The 25630-nt window shown below is 35.4% G+C and overlaps 1 protein-coding gene across 2 annotated transcripts in view; it reads left to right on the top strand.

Annotated features, from left to right (window-relative positions):
• Positions 1-25630, top strand: part of LOC145259074 (spermatogenesis-associated protein 6-like) — a 60165-nt gene that overhangs the window by 8796 nt on the left and 25739 nt on the right. The window contains exons 2-5 of one of the 2 annotated variants that reach the window (XM_080116704.1): positions 4478-4615; positions 13117-13168; positions 19713-19765; positions 23714-23809. In XM_080116704.1, the coding sequence (XP_079972830.1) occupies positions 4478-4615; positions 13117-13168; positions 19713-19765; positions 23714-23809 (339 nt within the window). Of the gene's footprint in view, positions 1-4477; positions 4616-13116; positions 13169-19595; positions 19766-23713; positions 23810-25630 lie in introns of both variants that reach the window. The other variant, XM_080116703.1, reaches the window with a different exon arrangement.

Raw genomic sequence — 25630 nt, 5'->3', positions numbered from 1 at the left:
TTATACAGACTGGTGGGACCTGTGGAAATTCCACAGTGGCATCTTTTATATGTAATATATTGCTGCTGGGCATTCTGTGGGCATTCAGCGTGAACGAAAGCCCTGCAATATTATTGTAGCCCTTTTGTTAAAACTGCAAAGGTATTTATCTAAGTAATCTGGTTAATGTAGTGTCAAAATATATCTGGTTATTACGGTTTATCTCCAATATCCTTATAGGGGTCTGTGACATATTTCTATTGTATGGTCACTCGGCACAAATGGAAACACCCACAATATCATTATACCATCTTTAGACAGAACAGATACTACCTTTGGATCCTAGCCAGAAGACCTGAGAACGATTAAATGTAAATATTTAAGCTTATCATAACTTTTCATATCCCTAAAATATTTCTGTGTAACAAAATACTTTTTACCAATCATAATAATCAACCATTTTAATAGTTTTCGGTGTTTTCCAATAGACTAACAACATAATACATTGTATCATTCTCATATCATTTCTTTTCATGCAACGCATGTCTTCAACCTACTTGCCTCCAACTCTTGGACAGGGTTCAAAAGAGAATTGCCCACCTGATAGGTCTTAAACTGTCAACTAGGCTTCAGCCCCTGTCCCATCGACGAAATGTTGCATCCCTCTGCCTGTTTTACAAGTATTTTAATAGTGGATGTTCTGACGAACTACAAGCCCTTGTGCCCCCTTGCCATAAATATCCTCAACAAACTTAACAAGCAGCAAAGTCCCACCCTTACACAGTAGAGATCCATAGATGCCAGAAAGTCTCTACTCTAATAGTTTCTTCTCCAGAATTGCTAGACTTTGGAATTCCATTCCGGGTTCTTGATTTCCCAATTGTACTGACATGCAGAAGTTCAAGTGTAATGTGAAACGACATCTTGCTGCTCAACTCCCTACATAGTATCCCTGCAACTTATGTCCCTGATAGTAGCGCCCTACATTAAAATGACAATGTGCCTTTCTTGGGGTGAAAATGTAATAAAAAAAATTTAAAAAAAAAAAAAGTTTACTCGCCCATTTGAATAATTTAAAAATGAAATAAGAAGCAAGCTCATAAATATGTACTAGCTGATATTTGAGTAGCAGTACCTTTCCATTCCATACAATCAAAATTAAAGTAAAAAGTAAACCTTGGGTTTACTTTCAACAACCTTGTAAATATTGCTTCCTCTTTTTTGTCCTTTAGATCCTAGTGTTTCCTGAGTGATATTCCTGATAAAGGGGGAAGAATTGCTGTTCTTAGGCCAGAATCCATTCACTTTTTTTTTTTTTTTTTTTTTTTTTTTTACACAGTGATCACCACTTATCAAGGCCCGGAAGCCACTCAGGGATAAGGGTTATTGCAAGTACATCACGTTAGTGAGGAGATTTTATGAAGTGTTTAATTAGGGGGCGGTTCATTAGGAATTTGTTAACATTAGACTTGAAGACATCCAAGTTGTAGTCCGGAGGGAAGCAGGCAGACGGAACAGAGTTCCGCAGGCGTGCAGTTCTAAGAAAGAAGCTTTGCTCATGAAATCCGCGTTTTGATTTAGGCACAGATATAGAGTGGGGGAAATTTTTTTCACAGTGGATTCAGCTAGACGGGTGATTTTCGTGAAAGTTTGGCGAGGGGGGACCAGGGATTGGAGTTCAGACGAGCACCTGCCATGAAAATAACGATAAAACAAGAATAGGCTCGCAACGTCTCTTCTGTGGGAGAGGGGTTGCAGGGTAGAGAAAAGGGCATCCCCTACTAAACCACGAAGTCTATTTTGTACTCTGTCAAGGCATGATAGGCTGTTTTTGGCAGCTCCTGCCCAGATATGGCAACAGTATTCCATCCTTGGCCGTACTTGGCTTTTATATAGATAGAGAATTGAATCAGTAGTGAGATATCTTCTGGAGCGGTAGAAGGATCCCACCATCTTTCCTGCGACCTTGGCAACAGACTTGATGTATGTGTTCCATTTCAGATCAGGAGTAAAGGTCAAACCCAGAAGCTTGTCAAAACACACGGCCTCACCCAGACGAGAGCCATCCATCACAATTGATGCCAGCTGGGGATCAGAGCGTTGATGATGTAAGGATAGGAGTTTGGTTTTAGATGCATTAAAGGTGACTAGCCACATCTTCCCCCACTATTGTTCGCTATTTTTTTTTTTAACTTGAATCAGTATGTTGCATGTTAAGGTGCATACACACAAATGCACGCATGACAGCTGGTAGCAAACGCACTGAACGAAAACATCAGGTCAGCTATTTGACCCGTGCACCTGTCGGAGGTGAGTGCAGCTGCAAAAAGCAGGTCACATATATAGCTCAGAGAAAAAAAAAGGAAAACAGAAGCCTACAGTCAGCCGGTAAATCAACATAATACAAGCGTGACTCCATCCACCTCCTGGTCTGCATTCTCCGTCTCTAGCTGGGTGCACGCATTATGAAGCAGTAACGAAAGAAACAGAAAAGTTTTTATATTTTCTAGTGTTGGGACGATAAATCGGAATCGGGAAGCGGAAAAATCGGAGCTTTTTGGAGTATCGGAATCGGAAAAATTTGAGCATATTTTCCGATTGGTGTAAGAAACATCTTCCACTGCTTGTAGTAATAATAGAATAATAAATATTTATTGATTTAAACTTCCAGTAAGACTAAAATCTCTAGATCACCCGCCTCACAAATATGTTTTTACGTTTGAGAAAATATAGGCACATTTAAGATGTCTAATTGGCACGAAATAAAACTTTTATAGTTAAATATTTAGAGACATATAAAGAATCGGAATCGGTAATTGTATTGGAATCGGGAATTTAGTACAGAATCGGTAATTGTATCAGAATCGGGAAAAATATTGGAATCGTCCCATCACTAATATTTTCATACAAAAACGAAGTGTAAGAGTTTTTTGGGGTTTTTTTTCTGGATGATGAAAAATCCACTCATCAACATACGTTTCAAGTATTTATGTAGCTTCTTATATTAAGTAGCTTACTGCTTTACCTAGATCAATTTCCATTTTAAAGGAATACGTCCCGGATGGATGAAGACAAAAGATTAGCGTTCATATATGAGGCATCGGATGAATGCTCTGTTTTTAATGGAAAAGAGTTCAGATATGAGGCATTTGTGTTTATACACAATTGCTGAGGTCAGGCCATGCGTGTGTATCTGTATGAGTGTGTGTATGTGTGTGAGTGTGCGTATGTGTATGTGAGAATGTGTGTATGTGGTGTTTGCATGAGTGTGTGTGTGAGTGTGTGTGTATGTATGTGTGTGAGTGTGTGTGTGTGTGTGTGTGCATATGTGTATGTGAGAATGTGTGTATGTGGTGAGTGTATGTATGTGTGTGAGTGTGTGTGTGTATGTGTGTGTGCATATGTGTATGTGAGAATGTGTGTATGTGGTGTTTGCATGAGTATGTGTGCATGTGTGAGTGTGTATCTGTGTGCGTTTGTGTGAGTGTATGTGTATGCATGTTTGTGTGTGTGTATGTGTGTGTGTGTGTGTGTGTGTGTGTGTGTGTGTGTGTGTGTGTGTGTGTGTGTGTGACACTATCGACCGTCTGAACACTAACGTTTGCATGTTAGTTATTTGTCAAAGTCATGTTCGTCAGTTGGTGGATCAATTCATTTCCTTATCTCGACCTCCTCAAGATCTCCAATCTGATTTAAACTATGACCTACCTTTGCTTGTGTTTAACCGCCAACTGTTCTTAACTGTCGTAAACTCCAAACTATGAATAAACTTTCCCTGTCATAAAATTGTGGCAAAATTCTTTGTCACTCTTAAAACTGTTTGTGAACTGACTCTAAACATATTGACCGCCATTGTTCGATCCTTTTATCCCAAATCACTGCCACACCTTGATTAACAATCCTATTTTAGCTTCCTTTTGTGTATCTAAGTGAACAACTTTCTCTCCATTGTTCTCCTGATAAACCTATTTCCTTTCTTTTTTTTTTTTTTTTTGTTCTTTCTTTCTTTCTTTACTTCCTAGCACTGGGACGTCAATAGTATCACAGTGGGAAGTTCTGTTGCAACCCAAGAGAGAATTTTGGGAGGAATGTTTGAGCAATACTGATGAGCTGTTGTCAGTTGCAGCACACAGGAAAGGAAGAGGAAGTATACAATGTGTGATCCTTTTTATAATCTCTGCTTAATTGAGAGATGACCTCTGATTGGGCAAACCAGAAAGGAAGCTAAATATTTACACCAATCAGCGCCGAGCTTAAAAATTGAGAATAGATTCAAAATTTTAACCCAAAACCTGTAGCTGCTGCTGATGCTGCTTGTAATACAACTGCTACACATTCACAGCAAGGACTCATTATTAAAGCACAACTAAAAGGAACTTTTCCTTCTTGTCCTTTTTCTTTTTTTTTTCTTCCTTTTCTTCTTCATCATTATCATCAATGTACGAGGCATCAGGTGAATTTTCTTTAGCATGAATATTTGCGTTTTCATATTCTCCAGGTCTCTGCTCCCGGCATTCGTCTGCCGAGAAAGGATCGTTTGTATCTCAGTGTGTTCATCTTTGGTCAATACAAAATCACGAAACTCGTGAAACGAAACTTGCCTTTGATCTTTGAAGAAAAATTCAAGTTCGATAAGGTGAGTAGCTGTTTTATCTATGCGTGTTGAATTTACAGTTTTCTTTCTGGATGAATTCACATACATCAAGGTCAATTTTTTTTTTTTTTTTTCAATGTTTCGTGCCTCAAATCTCTTGAACAATAATAACACTCGAACCACTAACAATAAAATGATCGCTTTCAAGTCCAATGTAAACAAGTTCTTGAACCGTCCTCTAAAATAAATAAGCTTATCCGATTAACTCTTATCTTTGAGTGGCCTCCAGACCTTGATAAACTGACTTTTTTTTATGAAGGAGTCACCACTTATCAAAGCTCAGAGGCCACTCGAGGATAAGAGATAATGATTGTGCGGTAGTCAATGGGAAAATGTTGTAGTAATTGTTAGTAGTGGAAATTTGGTAAATTGGATTACTTAAGGGGAACGGCTGATCAAGAACTTGTTTACATTGGACTTGAAGACTACCATATTGTAGACAATTGGAAAGCAGGAAAACGGATCAGAGTTCCACAATTGTGTAGTTCTAAGAAAGGAGCTTTGTTCATGGAATTTACGTTTAGGTTTAAGCACAGATAAAGAGTGGGGGAAATTATAGATAGTGTTTACAACCAAATGAGTGTTTCCCGTGAATGTTTGAGGAGGCGGGGTGGACCAGATATTGGAACTCAGACGAGCACATTCCATGAAAATAACGATAAAACAGAGAAAGGCTCGCAACGTCTCTTCTGTGAGAAAGAGTTTCCAAGGAAGAGAAAAGGGCATTCCCCACTAGGCTACAAAGTCGGTTCTGAACTCTGTAAAGGCAGGATAAGGTCTTCCTAGCAGCTCCTGTGAAATAAATAAGCTTATTCGATTAACTCTTATCTTTCAGTGGCCTCTAGACTTTGATAAACAGTGACTTTTTTTTTGAAGGAGTCACCACTTATCAAGGCTAGGAGACCACTCGAGGATAAGTGTTAAAGAGTGTACAATAGTCAATGGGAAAATGTCGTAGTAATCATGAGTAGTAGAAATTTGGTAAACTGGATTACTTAAGGGGATGGCTCAAGAACTTGTTTACATTGGACTTGAAAACGACCATATTGTAGTCAGTTGGAAAGCAGGAAAATGGAACAGGATTCCACAGGCATGCAGTTCTAAAAAAGAAACTTTGTTCATGGAACCTATGTTTAGGTTTAGTCAAAGATAAAGAGTGGGGGTAATTATTAATAGTGGTTTCAACTAGACGAGTGTTGTTATACATACATACATACATACAAGTCCAGCGGCACTGATGAGTTGTGATACAACGAAACAGGACTGTATGTCGATGATTACAAATATATTTTATATATATATATATATATATATATATATATATATATATATATATAACTACTTAATTTACTCACATAAAATTAATATACAAAAGTATAGATTTATGCGTAAACTTTAAGTATTTACTTCAAAAGTGCTCAATACGTAGGTAGAGCTAGTTAGTAATTTATAAAATATATATGGTGATTAAGCTACACTGAATATTCCGCGTTTCATCCATTCTAGAACTCCTCAGGTTTATGCGCGAATTCTATGGTTGTTTACCGTTTTTACATGCTCCTCTTCTATTGAGATTTTAGTTAGCCAATCAGCTTTCTAGTATCCACCATGCCTCTCCTATCAGCCAATGGGCATTCATTTTATCGGACAAAGGATCTGTTTTAAAACTAGGTTAGTGTTTTTTTTTATTGTTAGTTTATATATAAATATATATATGTGTACATACATATATGCACATATATATACACATACATATATGTGTGATCGTTTATGTATATTCATGTTTATTTAATTTATTTATTTGTTTATTTTCTATTGTTTTTGTTAGTTTTAAAACTATTTTGTATCGCTATCCTAGAGTAAATTTTATCTTGTGAACACAGTTATTTGCTATTTCTCTTCTACAGTTTAATAGATGTTGGGGTTCTTTAAAGTACAGGATATCAAATGTTTCATGAAGGCATAATCTACATGGGTCGTCTAGGTCCCTACACCTAGACGACCCATCCTAACCTAGTTTTAAAACAGAAAGCGGACATTCGCCGGTAGTCGAATCGAAAATAATAAGACAAGCTACCACGTGTAGAGATCTAGACGACCCATGTAGATTATGCCTTCATGAAAAATTTGCTATCCTGTACTTTAAAGAACCCCAACATCTATTAAACTGTTGAAGAGAAATAGCAAATAACATATATACTATGTACTAGCTATAACATATATATAAAGTATATGTTAAGTATTCAAATGGGTGAGTTAACTAGTACAATATTAGCTAGTACATGTTATATGAACCTGTTATATTTGATTGCATTTTATAATTAAGTATTGTTAAGTATTCAAATGGATGAGTTAATTAGTAGTTAACTCATCCATTTGAATACTTAACAATACTTAACTATAAAATGAAATCAAATAAAGAACAGGTTTCTATAACGTACTAGTTAACATGTGTACTAGTTAACTCACCAATTTGAATACTTAACAATACTTAACCATTACATAAAATTATATATAAAACAAGTTCAAATATTATGCACTGGTTAACATTTGAACAAGTTAACTCACCTATTCAAATACGAAAAAATACTTTACAATACTTAATAATTCTTAACAATCCTTAAAAATACTTACCAATACGAAAAAATACTTAACAATACTTAACAATACTTAGCCATTAAATTCAATCAAAAGGAGAGTAGAAAGTGGTACTTGGATTTACTCTCTGTTGTCTTGTAACTCTTGCTTCTCTTATTTTGTCCTTTAGTTCTCACATTCCCGGACTCTACACTGCGAGTGAAACAGTCGCATTTGTGAGTGATTTTTCAAAATGGCGACTAGAAATAATGAAACGCTTATCTTTTGGCGATTGTATTTCTTTCACTGACAATCTTCCAAAGCTCACTACTGAGTGAAAAATATCTTTTCAACTTTTTTTTTTTAATAAAACGAACAAAATTAAATTATTTAAACAATAGAAGTTTAATAGAACAATATACTTTTTCTTTTTTTTTTTTTTAACGAAGGCTGTTTAAAAAAAACATCTGAAAAAATTAGAATGTTTATTCCTTCAAGTATCAACATAAAATTTGTTTTATATTAGGAATGATGTACATACTCGTTACAGAACGAAGATGTCATATTCTAAAAATCATGTGGGTTTGGCTAATAACGTTTCTATTTGGCTAGTAAACGAAAATATTTAGTGGTCAAAGGTCAACTAAAGATAAATTTGTCCATAGAGCCCTGCATTCCATCACGGATGTTTCTGACAAAGGGCGGAGAATTGCTTTTTGTTTGGCCGGATTCTATTCATATAAGACTTATTGTTGATTGTATTTTGACCTCGGGTTCATATTTTTTTAAACTCTTTTATGCCAAGTAGATTAATGCCTCATCTCAATCGGTTTCGATTTAAATAAACTGCTTCAGTGGACCCTTGATGGGAAAAAAAAGGAGAGGAAGCCAAAAATAAACTGGAAGAAAACTATTAAGAAGGATTTGCAAGCAATGAGCAAAAGTTGGAGGAATACTAGAGTAAACGTCACACAGGATGGTCCACTCAAATGTCATCCCACTCACATTATGTTACCCCCCCCAACACGCCTTCCCCTTAGCTACACTACTCCTTTATATATATACTAGCTAGGGTGACCGGCATTGTCCGGGTGTTTAGAGGTGTGTGTTGAACAAAAAAAAAAAGTGGTAGTAGGCATGCTGGCTCGAACCCGTATTGCAAAGGAGGAAAAGAAAGTAAAAAAAAAAAAAGGTGACGTCTTTGCTGTGGCATCCATCGCTAGACAGGAAGTGGCAAAGGTTTAAATTAAGGCTAGTCAATCGAAAAGAGAGGATGACATTCGAAAATATCAGCGAAAAAAGCGATCCTCCTTGTAGAAAAGTACCCAGTTGAAGGTGAAGGAATTAATGTTTTTAGCCAATTTTTCGATATTTGTCGTCCAACGAGTCATGCTTCAAAATGATACCGATCTCATGAAAATCCGTTGCCTCTGTCAAAAGTTTTAGACATACATACATACATACATACATACATACATACATTTAAACAGACAGGTGAGATTTATCTAATAGATAACCACTCAATCCTTTTTTTTAATAATGAAATGAGTGTGTCATAAAAAGATTTCAAATGTACTATCAAAAACTACAAAAACTACAAAAAATACAAAAAATACAGGGTTTAAAATTTTCAATAAAAATCGGCAAAAAAATTTTTTGTGACTAAAAGAGTTTCTAATATTTTAGAAAAAATTTTGAAAAAACTTTAAAACTTAAAAATTACATATATATATATATATATATATATATATAAATTACATATATATATATATATAAATTACATATATATATATATATCTTCTATATATATAAAAGCCAAATGTCTGTGTGTATGTATGTATGTTTGTTTGTAACGCTAAAACTTTTGAAAGACGGAACCAAACTTGACAAATTTAGTATTATATTGAAGCCTCATCATCCGGATGACAAATATCGAAATTTCACGTCAAACGGACCACTAGAAGTGGGCCAACTGATCAGTTTTCTTCAAGGGGGGGCCCCAAAAAAACCTGTCATTATCTATATATATAAAAGACAAATGTTTGTTTGTAACGCTAAAACTTGAGATGAAAGATTCCTCTCCCCTAAGAATAAAACATATGTTCAATATCTGCTTTTGTTTTTTCATTGTTTATACGGTCCCGAGCAACGCCGGGTAGCCCTGCTAGTATATATATATAAATTACATATATATATATATATATATATATAAATTACATATATATATATATATATATAAAAATTACACATATATATATATATATATATATATATATATAAATTACATATATATATATATATATATATATATATAAATTACATATATATATATATATATAAAAATTACATATATATATATATATATATATATATATAAATTACATATATATATATATATATATATAAAAATTACATATATATATATATATATAAAAATTACATATATATATATATATATATATATATATATATATATATATATATATATATATATATATATATATGATAAATAAATCTTATTTACAGACTGTTTTCGCCCCTTAGCCTGGGTGAAAAATTTTGTTGGGGTGGCTTTGTGTCACTCCTCCTTTGCTGTCACCCTGGGAAAACCGCCTCCCCTCTTTAGCTACGCCATTGGTTGGAATGCTGTGGATCTGGCTACAGACTCAATGCCATGATTCTCTTTGACTTCCTTCTGCATCACAGGATGCAGGAGTTCCTAGGTCTAAGTCTAATATTAACAATTAAGAAAAATTCCCTGAATTTCAATTTCTTCTTAAGACGTTTTTAGCCTTAAATTTTATATATTTTCTAGAACCAAAATCATGTAATGAATTTTGATCAACATTGGAATAAGGAAACAGATGAATAAGGATTCTAGAGATAAGTCTTAGTATATGTTGATTTTAATGTTTGTAATTGGACATAAAAGTGATACAAAATTGTTTTTTTTTTCTAAACTCTTATTCACCCCAAATGACCTTGGGTTTATTTTCAACAACCTTGTAATTATTATTTCCCTTTTTTGTCCTTTAGTTCTCACATTTCATGAGTAATGTTTCTGATAAAGGGGGAAGAATTGCTGTTTTCTTGTGCCAGAATCCATTCACTTATTGTTGGCTTTTTGGGGGAGGTGGAGGGTGGCCTCGAATCAGTATTCATTTAGCTTCTTATATCAATTAGCTTCATGCCTTGTCTGGATCGATTTCCATTAAAAAAAAAAAAGTGCTTCAGTGGATCATTAATTGGAAAATAAAAAGACGAAAACCAAAAATGAACTGAAAGTAAACAACCAATAGAGATTTGTAAACAACGAGCAAAAGTTGGAGGGACGCCATGAATTTGGCTACAGACTTAATGCAATGGTTCACATTGACTGTCTTCTGAAACACAAGATGCAGGAGTTTTTAGGTCTACGAGGTACCTTCCATGTTTCCAGACTTTTTTCGTCTGGACACTTTTATTGATAGTGCACACATGAAACTCTAGTCCCCTTCAAAGTAATCTCCTCCGGCTGCAATCCACTTGTTTTACTGATCCAACAACTTCTGGAAGGCCCCCATGGAAATCCTCTTGTGCTCGCATGTCAATGACCCTTGTCACAACTGCTTTCATCTCCTCAATTATCTCATAACGACAGCCTCTAAGGTTTTCCTTGAACTTAGGGAATAACCAAAAGTCACAAACAGCAAGGACTGGACTATAGGAAGAATGAGGAACTGTCTTGATGCCCATCTTAGTCAAATTGTCTGTGACAAGGATGGAGTTGTGGACTGGTGCATTTTCCACATTTTCAGTTCCTCGTGAATAATTGTGTGTACAGTTCCCACACTGACATCAAACTGTACACTTTTTTTTTTTTTTTTTTACACAGTGATCACCACTTATCAAGGCCCGGAAGCCACTCAGGGATAAGGGTTATTGCAAGTACATTACGTTAGTGTGGAGATTTGATGAAGTGTTTAATTAAGGGGGCGGTTCATTAGGAATTTGTTAACATTGGACTTGAACACATCCAAGTTGTAGTCCGGTGGGAAGCAGGCAGACGGAACAAAGTTCCACAGGCGTGCAGTTCTAAGAAAGAAACTCTGTTCATGGAATCCGCGTTTTGATTTAGGCACAGATATAGAGTGGCGGAAATTTTTCACAGTGGATTCAGCTAGACGGGTATTTTTCGTTAAAGATTTGCAAGGGGGACCAGAGATTGGAGTTCAGACGAGCACCTGCCATGGAAATAACGATAAAACAAGGATAGGCTCGCAACGTCTCTTCTGTGGGAGAGAGGTTGCACTTATTGTCTCTATAAAAACACGACAGTCCTTATCCATTAAATTCTTTATTTGGCCAATCAACTCTGGTGTTCTGACTTCCTTACTCCTCCCACAACTCTCATCATCCCTCACAGACTCTCTGCTTTCCTTGAATCTCTTATGCCGCCCCAAAACTGATGCTCATTTGATGTAAGATAGTCCAAAAGCAGTCTGAAGCATTCTACACGTTTCTGTGGCATTTTTTTTCCAAGTTTAAAACAGAATTTTATTGCATATCATTCTTCTAAAGTGTCCTCACATCCAGATTACAGTTTTTAAAATCACTCGCTGTAACAATCAGGCTTTAGTAGGGTGTATTCCAATTCTTGATGTAACTGTTCATTTGAACATGAAATCATAAAAATTGGTCAGTCATCTCATAAGATGTATAACAATAATATATTGAATTTTAAAGAGTCTACGAGAATTTTAAATGCCTGTACAAAAATATCTGGAAACTTTTTGAATGCACCTTGTAAACCTGAGGTTGACAAGCAAAATTTCCTAAATTTTAATTTCTTCTTTAGACCCTTTGAGCCTCAAATTTTATATATTTCCTAGAACCAAAATCATGTTATGAATTTTTATCAAAATTAGAATAAGGATTCTAGCCATAAGGTTTAGTAGAATTATATCTTGACTTTAATTTTCCTATGGGGGCATAAAACTGTTCATTTTTTTTAAAACTGTGATTGGTCCCCCAACAAAGGAGGGATTGGACCTAGTAATTCACTCTCGTTCGTCCGTTTGTCGGTTCATTTGTTTGCACTTTTCTCAATAAACACGCCTTGGATTTTATAAAAAATTTTGCACACACATTAGTCATGGTGAAAGTAAATTTTTGCCAGAACGAATTTTCCGGGATAACTCTGATTGCCTCCTAGGGGGGCATTATGGGATTAAATTGCCTCCAAATCATTCGTCTGTTCATACTTTTCTCAATAACCATGCTTTCGATTTTTTTGAAATTTTGTCCAAACATTAGTCATGGTTAAAGTAAATTTTTGCATGAATGGATTTTCCAAGATAACTCTGGTTTCCCCCTAGGGGGCATTATAGGGGTAAAATTGCTCACAAATTGTTCATCTGTTTGTTTGGTTGCATTTTTCTCAATAACCACGCCTCGGAATTTGTTGAAATTTTGCACAAACATTAGTCATGGTGAAAGTAAATTTTTCATTCGTGGAGGAGGACCAAACTAGACATATTTTTAAGAACAGGGACACTCTTAGAAGGGAGTTGAGCAATAAGATGTTTGTTTGCTTTACATTTAAATTTCTGCATGTTGGTGCAGTCAGGGAGCGGGAAAGAGGGAAGGAATTCCAAAGTCTACCAGGTTGAAGGAAGAAACTATTAGAATAGGAAGTTTTACGACATCTAGGGGCATCTACAGTAAAAGGGTGCAATTTTGCTGTTTTCCAGTTTAGTTGAAGGGCATTTACATCGAGATGGTTCTGTTCAGGAAATTAATGTTAGCTGTCTTAGGACGGGTATTCTTTTATTTTTGTGTGTGTGTGTGTGTGTGTGTGTGTGTGTGTGTGTGTGTGTGTGTGTGTGTGTGTTTTAAATATATATTTGTATTTGTTTTCTTCTCAGATATTTTTCGACCAGACAAATCCAGAGGAAATCGTGAAGACGAAGTTGAAGGGTATGTCGTCAATTTCTACATATTATTCGCTCTCTCGCACGCCCCCCTCTCTCTCTCTCTCTTTTTGTTTATTTCTATCTCTCTGTCTCTGTCTGTTTTTGTAAAGATCGTGTTTGTCTGTCTGTCTTGCTCTCTCTTCTCATCTCTTTTTTCCTCCCACTGCTCTCTCTTCTCATCTCTTTTTTCCTCCCACCTGCTATCTTATACAAGGTGCCATTTTATACCGAAGTCGCCAGTAAGTAAAAAACGAATACGTTATTTATATACTAAGCCATTTGTGACTCTTTGAGTCAGTATTTGTTGTATATATTATTAAATATCTTTCCACCACTCCCTCTCTTTCTTTCTCTCTCTCTCTCTCTCTCTCTCTCTCCAGACTTCCAGTAAACAAAACTAATGATTTTTTATATAGTGTAAAAAAAAAAATGGTTAGAACTCCTCCTCACTAACACCACAATTCGTACCAACCCCCCTTAACTTAAACTGTAACTCACAACTGCCAAAAAACTGTTACATTCAATGCTGGCAAGACTAAGCTTGTCTCCTTCAATAATTACAAGAAACCTTCTCTACCACCAATAGCAATGGTCAAGAACACATTACCTGAAAGTACTTGCTTTAAGCTCCTCGGCCTAACGTTTACAGGGAACATGAACTGGAATAAATACATTGAGAGCATTGCCAAGACCGCTGCGAAGAAGGTGAACTCTCTTTACTGTGCTAGAAAATTACTTACGTTTGAAAGTATCCTGTACCTCTATAAGGCCACCATTTGCCCATGTATGGAGTACTGTTGTCACATTTGAGCTGGTGCATCTGCTACTAGTCTCTTGCTCCTAGACAGCGTTCAAAAGAGAGTCGTCAATCTGATAGGTCATGAACTGTCATCTAGGCTTCAGCCTCTGTCCCATCGACGAAATGTTGCATCTCTCTGCCTGTTCTACAAGTATTTTAATGGTGGATGCTCTGACGAACTACAAGCACTTGTACACTCTGGATGTAACCCCCCCCAACAAACCAGACAAGCAGCTAAATCCCACCCCTACACAGTAGAGATCCCTAGATCTAAGAAAGCTTTTTACTCCAATAGTTTCTTTCCCAGAACTGCTAGACTTTGAAACTCCCTTCCGGGATTCTACTTTCCGAACTATACTGACATGCAGAAGTTCAAGTGTAATGTGAACAGACATCTTGCTGCTCAACTCCCTTCATAATATTCCTGCAAATTATGTCCCCGATAGTAGCTCCCTACTTCAAAATGGCATTGTGCCTTCTTTGGGGTGAAAATTGAATTAAAAAAAAGAAGAAAACTTAATGCGTGTCCTCTCCAATTCATCCTTCTTATAGCCGCCATTCCTCCTTATATACAAATCAATACCATCTATATAACGTTTCTGAATTTTTGAGATAAGGGTTGGTTATTTGTATTACTATTCATCGGACTACTGTTCTCATCTTGAGTGTGATTTTCACAACGTTTCGGTCAATGTAACCTCCGACCTTCTTCAGGTGTATCTTGTCGAACTTGGGAGTGTTTCTATCAAACTCAGGAATTTGGACGGAATTTTGAATGGGACCCTTTATTTACTTCACAGGGATAGCATGTTCTTGTTCCATCAGCCATGACTGGATAGAGGTCTGTTATATTTTGTTAGATTAAAATTATCCCAATGTGCAATTATAATTATCCAAATGGAGAATTGTTTTTTTCTCTTTAGGAGAATAAAAAACATGCACGTTTGGAATACCTTCATAAAATTACCACAGTTATTTTCGAAGGCAATGAAAAATATTTTTATGGCCACGTGGTTGAACACCGGAAACTTTATATGTCAAGCTCAACAAGATGCACCTAAAGAAGGTCGGAAGTTACATTGACCGAAACGTTGTGAAAATCACGCTCAAGATGAAAACAATAGTCCGATGAATAACAATACGAATAACCCTCCATATAAAAGTGAGAATGTGTGGGTGAGGACACTTTTCAACCTATATACTCAACGAATTTTTGATCTACATACTTGATATTTGGCATATATGGTATTCAGACATATGGAAAAGTTTTAATCAGTTTTCATCCGGAAAAAAGAGCTGCTAAGGAGTTAAGATTGAAAAATTGATACATGTGGGGGATTAGATTTTTATCTGTTTGTCAACAGTTTCACAACTGCGAATGTACGATCATGAAAGAGCTCCTTGCATAAAGTATAAGTAGGTTTGAAAACACTTTGTAAAGATTATGTCCACCTGGCCTAATGGTTATCGCACTTGACTCCCTATCTTTAGGTTTTGGTTTTGATCTCAGCTTGAGTATTTTTTTTTTTTACTTACAAGACGTGAACTGTTCAGAAAAAAAAAAAAAAAAAAACAGTACTCACATGCACATGTATCAGTTTCTGGATGAATGAAACTATAATATTTATGCATATTTTACGACCGGGCAACACCGGGTAGCCTGCTAGTATATCTATATAAGTGAGTGAGAACACTTCTAAAACTATATACTCAACAAATTTTGTATCTATAGACTTGGGATTTAGTATGTAGGGTATTCAGATGTGGAAAAATTTTTAATCGGTTTTCATCTGGAAAAAGGTTTTTTTTTTTAAGAACATTAAACCATGCTACACGCTAGACATGATAAAATATTTTTCTCCTCTAAAATTAAAAAATGTTCTTGAACTTTTTTTTAATTTTCAAATTTTTTTTGGCTGATAAATCGATAATGATCGAAATGGTCGGTACATTGTAGCAAGGTATGACTATATTTGCATAAAGAAAATAGTAGATTTTATCTTTAAAAAAAAATGTTGTCGTAAGATTCTAAACATAAAAAATTGAATGAGTTCCTAAAATGAAGACAGATATTGATTTCATATATTTTAAAAGATCGACCCTGATCCAAGTTCAGTGAACTGCTCCTAATTAATAAATTCATCCCAACCCTACCTAATGCAAATGGTCTGAAATATTGTTTTTCGACATTCCCATATACGAGGGGCGTACAATAAGTAATGCCCCTGACCCACTTCCAGTTGTCTGATCTAGCTGAAATTTTGCATGTGCAATGATTTATATCTCTACGGGTTATGTGGCAAATTACAGCTCTGAACTAATTGTCTTTATTAAAGTTTGTGCCTATTTCTATTCTATGGAGGCCAGGCGCGAATGCAGACCCCACAATTTTATTATACCATCCCTATTTAAGTTGAAACATACTTATCAAAGTATTATTATGTACATCTATAGCAAAAACACTTTTAAACGTTTTTTTTTTAATTCTTAAATTTTTTATTTCCATACTTTGTGGACCAGACGCGTACACAGACCCCACAATTTTAATGAATCATCATTATGCTAGATCAAACATACCCATTCCTGTGTCTCGATACATCTTCTATCATTATATGTGATCAGTTTTCTATAATAGTCAACCATATAGGAGCCTATTCGCGACCAGATATTCATTTGCTTCCCCAGCGAGCAAATTAGGCACAAGGTCGATTTTTAATGTGAGGAGTGAAGGAGAAATGGGGACCAATTCCCCGGGGAGTAGGGGAGCTTGATAGTGACAATTGGTATGAAGGGTTCCCCTACATTGACCAAGGTCTTATATATGGGGTCGCCCCCACATATGGTCTTTGCTTGCAGTATCTGCCGGAACAGATACTACACTTTGAGATATTTATTTGCTCCCCCACTGAGCAAATTAGGCACAAGGCCGATTTTTAAAGTGAGGAGTAAAGGGGAAATGGGGTCCAACTCCCCGGGGAGTAGGGGAGCTGGATAGTGACAATTGGTATGAAGGGTTGCCCCTACATTGACCAAGGTCTTATATGTGGGGTCGCCCCCACATATGGTCTTTGCTTGCAGTATCTGCCGGATAGATACTACACTTTGATCTTGGCCCAAAGGCCACAAAGGTGCCTATTCGCGACCAGACACACACACAGACGTTCAGCTTTATATTATAGATATATATGTATCATTAGGTTGACAAGAAAGTTTTTGCAGTTTTTAACTTTTAAATTCAAATCAACATATCTCGGCTCAAACAAAAATTTATTGATCGAAATAAGCACCATTAGAATCAACACGCTTTTGCCAACGCAAAACGAGTGTATTTATGCTAGGAGAATAAAAATCTGGCATTTTGGTGGCAATGAAGGCTTTTTTAATATCGCTTAGACTTTTGAAGCATTTCTCATGCAGAAAGTTGTTGAGATGGTTGAAAAAGTGGTAGTCAGTAGGTGATAGGTCTGGAGAGTATGGCGAGTGAGGCAGAGTTTTTTTAGCCCAATTCATTCAACTTCCGTCGGGTCGGTTTAATGTGCGGTAAGGCCTTGTCGTGGAGGAGAATTGGGGCTTTTCGGTTGACTAATGCTGGGTGTTGTTGTCGAAGTTTCTGATGCATTTCATCCATTTGTTGAGAATACTTCTTTGCAGTAATGGTTTCGCCTGCATTCAAAAAACTGTAATGAATGAGACTGGGCGCAGACCACCAAACAGTCAGCATAACCTTCTTTTGGTACAGTTTGAGCTTTGGGAAGTGTCGTGGAGCTTCATTGGCGTCTAATCATTGTATTAAGCATCGCTGGTTGTCATAAAGCACCCATATTTCATAGCAAGTCACAACCCGGTCAAAAAGCGGGTCATTCTTGTTGCATAAAAGGGAAGATGACACTTCATAACAGCGTTTCTTTTGGCTATTCAATTCGTGAGGCACCCATTTATCAAGTTTTTTCGTCTTTCCAATCTCTCAAGTGGTTGTGAATCGTCGTATATGTTACGTCTAATTCAGAAGCAAGTTCTCAAATAGTTGTGTGTGAATTGACTTCGACTAAGGCTCTTAATTGATAATTGTCGACATACAGTGGCCGAGCACTACGTTTATCATCTTCTAGACTCTTGTCACCGCCACGAAATTTCTTAAACCACCATTGTGCTGTGCATTCAGTAGTGGTTCCTGGGCCAAACGCTTCATTGATATCGCGAGCTGTTCCAGCTGCTTTTCTGTCTAGCTTGAATTGAAATAAGAAAATTGTGCAAATTTGCTTTCTTTTAATCTTATATTCAAGGTTCTAAAAAGAAAACAATTTTTTGACAACGATTGTAATTTAAACGATTAGATTGAACGTAAAATGCTCTTTGGAATGATATATAAAGTAAAAGTATTATGACGAAAACTTACTTGTCAACCGATTATATATATATATATATATATATATATATATATATATATATATATATATATATATATATATATATGAATATATATATATATATAGAGAGAGAGAGAATAAAAAAGGAGCAAACCGTATTATGTGTTCACCAACGTTTCGTCTTTATTTCGAGACTTCCTCTGGGTGAATAAATAAAGACGAAACGTTGGTGAACACATAATACGGTTTGTTCCTTTTTTATTTTCTCTATTTTGTCAGAATACTATTTCCATTATTTTCATCATATATATATATATATATATATATATATATATATATATATATATATATATATATATACTTCAGAATAAAATTATCTAACAATCAACTGGTATGGAAATCTGTGATTATAGGTCTTATAAAATATTATTGGCAGTAATATTCTATAAGTACTATCCCATCTAAATAAAAATTGCTCGATATACAAGATAGAGCGAATAAATAATATTCTTTGTCTTACATAGAATTATAAAAATCTTTGGATTTGAAATTCAACCATTCCACATCATAAATTTTAAAATTTATTGAATGACTAAAATTTTATATATATATGTGTGTGTGTGTGTGTGTGTGTGTGTGTGTGTGTGTGTGTGTGTGTGTGTGTGTGTTGGTTGGTTGTCCATCAGATTCGATGATGACGTTTTCGTTTTGCATCTCATCTATGAATATGAAGGTGGCTCTGCAGCCCCAGCCTAGAGGCACAAAGTCTTGAACAGTGGGGACATCGGAAAGTTGTGATCACTGCTGAGGCTACTCTGCGGTGTCGCTCTCTGACAGCAGTGATTTTTCTTTTACCTCTCTCTCTCTCTCTCTCTCTCTCTTTCTATCTATCTATCTATCTATCTATATATATATATATATATATATATATATATATATATATATATATGTATATATATATATGTTCTCCCACATAACTGATTCTCTCGTCATGTATCACTTTTAGCTTTTTCTGTTTCTTTGCTTTGGAAAAAGCCCACGAAACAGAAGGCGAAACGTTAGATCTTTTTTTTTCATTTTTAATGCACGCGCGCGCACACACACACACACACACACAGAATTATTTCTGTAATAAATTTTTTTAATATCCATATACATATATGCGTCATCTTAAGTATGACTCATCAGTGTGGCTATATATGATATTATTACATTTTATTATTATTTAGTTTTTGTATTTCTTTTTCTTTCCTTTGTTTTAAAAGACCAGATGGTCTTCATCGAATTGATTCAAAAGTCACACAAAAATGGGGCTTTCCAACTGGCAGCTTATTGTGACTCAGCCCTTGGCTTCCTCTACCCGTACTTTTCTCTTACTCCAGTCTATGCAGGGACTCAAAGAGAGCTGCTAATGATGAGGGCACCAGAATATACAGTGAGTATACCTTCTCTCTCTCTCTCTCTCTCTCTCTATATATATATATATATATATATATATATATATATATATATATATATATATATGTATGTATATATATATATATGTATGTATATATATATATATATATATATATCTATGTATGTATATATATATATGTATGTATATATATATACATACATATATATACATACATATATATATATATATACATACATATATATATATATATCTATATATCTATAAAAGTGAACGTGTCTGTCTGTCTGTCTGTCTGTCTGTGTACATTTCCCTACGCAATAACTCTGTCAATTTTTAGTCTATAGACTCAAAATTTGAAATACCGGGTACTGAGATTTGGGAAAATCGATGTGACGGGTGTCAGCCAGAAATTTGGCTGTTAAGGGGTCAAATTTCAACGATTTTACCTTTAAGAACTCTACCAAACTCCTCCGACAATTTTGGGTCTAGACACTTGAAATTTTAGATATAGGTTCCTTGAACCTGGATCTAACTTAATAAAGTGATTTGAGCCCGAAACTATAAATTTTAAGGGGTCATAATAGGGGTCAAATTAAAAAAAAATTGACTTTTTTTTTAATTTGCTAAGCGTACACCTCAAAACACCCGGGCAAAGCCGGGCTGAAATGCTAGTATATATATATATATATATATATATATATATATATATATATATATATATATATTAGTGATGGGACGATTCTAATATTTTTCTCGATTCTGGTACAATTACCGATTCTGTACTAAATTCCCCATTCCAATACAGTTACCGATTCCGATTCCGATTCCGATTCTTTATAAATATTCAAATATTTAACTATTAACATATTCAAATATTTAACTATAAAACATACGAGGGGGGTGCAATAAGTAATGGCCTTGACCCACTTACAGTTGTCTGATCTAGCTGAAATTTTGCATGTGCAATGATTTATATCTCTACAGGTTATGTGGCAAATTACAGCTCTGAACTAATTGTGGTTTCTGTTTTACAGGGTTTTGAACTGAGTCAGGTGTGAAATGGAGCCTGTTGAATGTCGAGCAGCGATCCAGTTTTTGTATTTGAAAGAACGCACACCACAGGAGACTTTTGATGAAATGAAACAAACTTATGGTAATAATGCCCCATCATATGACCTTGTAAAACGCTGTCATCAGGAATTCAAACATGGCCGGAAGTCTGTGGAAACAGCTCCAAGACCTGGTCATCCCCCTTTTGCTATTGATGAGGCATCTGTCCGTCAAGTTGAGGCTGCCATTTTGGAAGAACGGCGCATTACTATTCACTATTCGCCAAATAGCCCAAGATGTCAAGATTAGTACAGGGTCTGTGGAAACTATCATTCATGACCATTTGCATATGCATAAGGTGTCTGCCAGATGGATTCCCAGGTTGCTCACACCATTCAAAAAGCCAGGATGCGTCGAGTGCTCAAGGATGAATTTAGAGATGTGCCAAGAAGATGAGTCAAAGTATTTCAAAAGACTGATTACACAGGATGAAACCTGGGTCCATCACTATGATCCAGAGACCAAAGCCCAGTGAATGCAGTGGAAGCACTTGGACTCACCACCTCCAAAGAAGGCAAGGGTGCAGCCCTCCGCTGGCAAGGTCATGCTCAAAGTCTTTTGGGACCAGGACGGAGTAGGGATGACAGATTTCCGGCAAAGGGTACCACAATTACAGCCTATTATACTTCACTTTTGAGGAAATTAAGGGAAGCTATCAAAATCAAGAGGCGGGGCAAGATCAGCAAAGACACCCTCCTCCTGTAGGACAACGCTCTGGTCCACAACTCGCATGTCGCCAGATCAGAAGCACGGGCGTGTGGTTATGAAATCCTTCCCCATCCTCCCTACTCTCCTGACCTTGCACCCTCTGACTTTCACCTCTTCCCAGCCATGAAGTTGTTTTTAAAAGGAAAGTGTTTCCCAGATGATACAGCCTTGATTTCTGAAGTCACGTTGTCGTTGGAGGACCAACCTGGGGTGTTCTACAAAAACGGTCTCCAGAGCTGCATCAAACGATGGGAGAAATGCATAACTCTGGGTAGTTTCTATGTAGAGAAAGACTAATAACTGTGCCAAGTTTCGTTGCTCTACTGCTATGGGAAGTGGGTCAGGGTCATTACTTATTGCACGCTCCTTGTACATTTTAAATGTGCAGATATTTTCCTAAACGTAAAAATATACTTGTGGAGGACGATCTATCGATTTCGGTTTCACTGGTGGTTTAAAATCAATAAATGTTTTTGTGTTATCATCTTTACCAGCAATGGAAGATTTTGCTTTAAACAAAATCAAATAAAAAAGGCAATTAAAAGGATCGTTTTGGCATCGGAAAATCGGTACAAATTTTTCCGATTCCAATACCGATTCCGATACCTTCAAATATTCCAATTTTTCCAATTCCAATACCGATTCCGATACTTTCAAATATTCCAATTTTTCCGATTCCAATACCGATTCCGATACCTTCAAATATTCCAATTTTTCCGATTCCAATACCGATTGCGATACCTTCAAATATTCCAATTTTTCCGATTCCAATACCGATTCCGATACCTTCAAATATTCCAATTTTTCTGATTCCAATACCGATTCCGATACCTTCAAATATTCCAATTTTTCCGATTCCAATACCGATTCTGATACCTTCAAATATTCCAATTTTTCTGATTCCAATACCGATTCCGATACCTTCAAATATTCCAATTTTTCTGATTCCAATACCGATTCCGATACCTTCAAATATTCCAATTTTTCCGATTCCTATACCGATTCTGATACCTTCAAATATTCCAATTTTTCTGATTCCAATACCGATTCCGATACCTTCAAATATTCCAATTTTTCTGATTCCAATACCGATTCCGATACCTTCAAATATTCCAATTTTTTTGATTCCAATACCGATTCCGATACCTTCAAATATTCCAATTTTTCCGATTCCAATACCGATTCCGATGCCTTCAAATATTCCAATTTTTCCGATTCCAATACCGATTCTGATGCCTTCAAATATTCCAATTTTTCCGATTCCAATACCGATTCCGATACCTTCAAATATTCCAATTTATCCGATTCCAATACCGATTCCGATACCTTCAAATATTCCAATTTTTCTGATTCCGATTCCTCGTCTCAGCACTAATGTATATGTACTCCTATGAATCTGAGTTTTGTTTGTGCATTGATGTTCGTATTAAAAACCTTTTTTCTATTTATTTAAAAAGAAAATACAACTTTGTTATGGGTCATGGAATTGCATTCATCTGCAAAAGATCTAGCTAATTTGCATATTCTTTTAAACATTCATTTTAATCAATTTTCTATTAGTTTTTACGGTTTTCTTAAGGGATGATCATCTTTAGTTAACTATTATGTGTAATTATTTTCATGGAGATATTCTACATGATTTATACTGGCATAATATTTGCGCAAAAAGCTTATAGTAAACACAAAACTCTTTCTATATATATATTTATGTATGTGTATATATATTTGTTTAAAAAATTTTGCCTACAAAACTCCTCTGTCAATTTTTGGTCTATAGATATGAAACTTAATATACAGGGTATTCAAACCCATGCAAAACTTTATATTGGGGTTTTAGCCGGGGAAAATCGGTGCAAAAGTGTGAAAATTAAAATAATGGAATTTACAAAGTGAAGAATCAATGGTAAGTGCATTTTGTCTCAGGAAGCCAATATCTTCAGACAGCCTGATGTGGTAGCACCTGTTGAAGGACTGAGTATTAGGTAAGGTGTTATTTGTCACGGCAGTCGGTGATTGAGAAGTTTTTTTTTTTTGTAGTTGTTATCCTCGAGTGTCCTTTGAGTCTTGATAAGCAGCAATTCGTTAGTACATAAAAACGAAGATGATGTCATCACAATCAATACTTGTTGTTTTTCTTCTCTTTAGGGAATCTCACCAAAATTAGAGTTCCAAGTGAATACCAAATTTGATGAAGAACCACTAATGAGCATCAAAGATTCTTTGGAAAGTCTCCAAGATGCGGTAATTTTTTTTCATTTTTTTTATATTTATATCTAATAAACTTAAACCCTTTATGACCTGGATGAAATAATTCGTTCAGTCGTAAATAAATGATTATAACGGCGTAAAGTAGGAATTGATTCAAACACGTTTTGTACGTATTAATATTTGTACAGAAAAGCTTTTTTTAATGATTTTTAGCAATTTTAATAGTAAATTGTACTCATTACAAGGCTGATTTTGATCTTGATAGTTCGAATTGTGTTGTCTCCTACCTGTTTATAAAACATGGCGGTTCAAAACATAATATCTTGCTTTGTTATATAATTTGGTTGATTGTTTTTGTTTTTACAGCATATCAACCCTTTTCAGGTTATTTAATGCCGAATCCAGTGATTTTGAAGAACATTTTTTTAATGGAGTATATATATATTTTTAAGTCAGTTTCTATTTAATCCATAGTTGGGACCCTAACAGATATTACCACTCCGGGTCAGAGTGGACCTGGGAGCAATGGCATTTAAAGGGTGGCTCCACACTCCCCAAAGCTCGCAAGCTGGGGCCTCACCATCGGATATAGCTTAAGGTCATATCCAGGACTGTTATATAATTTGATTTTCCTAGTTAAACAAACAAAAAAAAAAAAACTACTTAATCAATTTCCGTGAGTTTTGGAATATGTCATCTTCGTTCCGTGACGGGTATGTACATAATAAAGTTGTTTTTGAAAAAGATTTTGTGTATTTTTTTTTAAAGTTAATATTCTGGTATGTAAAAAGAGACCTGGTTGAACTAATTCGTTCAGTCATAAATAAATGAATATAACGGCATAAATAAAGTGGGAATTGATTCAAATACGCCTTGTACATATTACTTCAGTATCTGGATAGATATCTCCAGATTATAACTGTCCATTGCTTCCATACAATATGCCGCCATCAGTCTCAGAGAGTTGAGGATTTCTTTTGTTGTTATAAACACACTTTTTTCAAGCACTACGGATAATAATCAAGGTAGGTTAATGAAATGCAAAAATTCTCAGTGGTAGTTTAACCATTGAACTTCATAATTTTTCCAGTTTGAAGATAATCATAGTATCATTTTCCTTTAAGCCAGGGGTTCTCAACTTTGCATGGTCTATGCACCCCTCTCACCGTTTGTAATAATGTCATTCCCCCTCATTTCCCGTCCTTTCCAAGATTGCCTGTCTCAAAAAATTGCACTGCTTTGCTATTTCAAGTGCTACGAAATACTAAGCTTCAGTAACTTTTTTTTTTTTTCTTTAAAATTTTCTGTTGAAAACAGCTTCATCGTCTTTTTGAGAGCATTCCCATGTTGTTCAAAAAAATGTTCTTGTCTTTGTGATGAGGATGAACATTTTGCAAATGTTGCTTCATATTTGCTGGTTTCATAGAATCATTTGTCGAAATTGTACTACAAATAACACACTGGGGCATTTTTCTTCTCCATTTATGATGATGGATGTGGATCCATATTAAATATATGAATGATCGTATTTTCTTTTTTTTTTTTTTAATTTTTTTTTTTTTTATTCATGCTGGGCTCCGAATTCTGTAAATAAAAACAAAAAAAGTTAAAACTATAAATGGGTTCAAAAATCCCCACCCCACTTCCGAAAATCCAAAATTCACACCTAGGGGTGAATTTAGTTCCCATTGAGAACCTATGCTTTAAACTAACTAAAATGAACAATAAATATTTTCTAATCTACATCATAATTCATGCCTTGATAGAGTTCAAAATAGACTTCGTAGCCTCGTAGGAGATGTCCTTTTCTCTTCCCTGCAACCTCTATCTCACAGAAGAGATGTTGCAAGTTTG

The sequence above is a fragment of the Euprymna scolopes genome, chromosome 34 (assembly GCF_053919585.1).
Source record: "Euprymna scolopes isolate OS-2025 chromosome 34, ASM5391958v1, whole genome shotgun sequence".
Taxonomy (NCBI): Eukaryota; Metazoa; Mollusca; class Cephalopoda; order Sepiida; family Sepiolidae; genus Euprymna; species Euprymna scolopes.
This window is presented reverse-complemented; position numbering and strand designations above follow the sequence as displayed.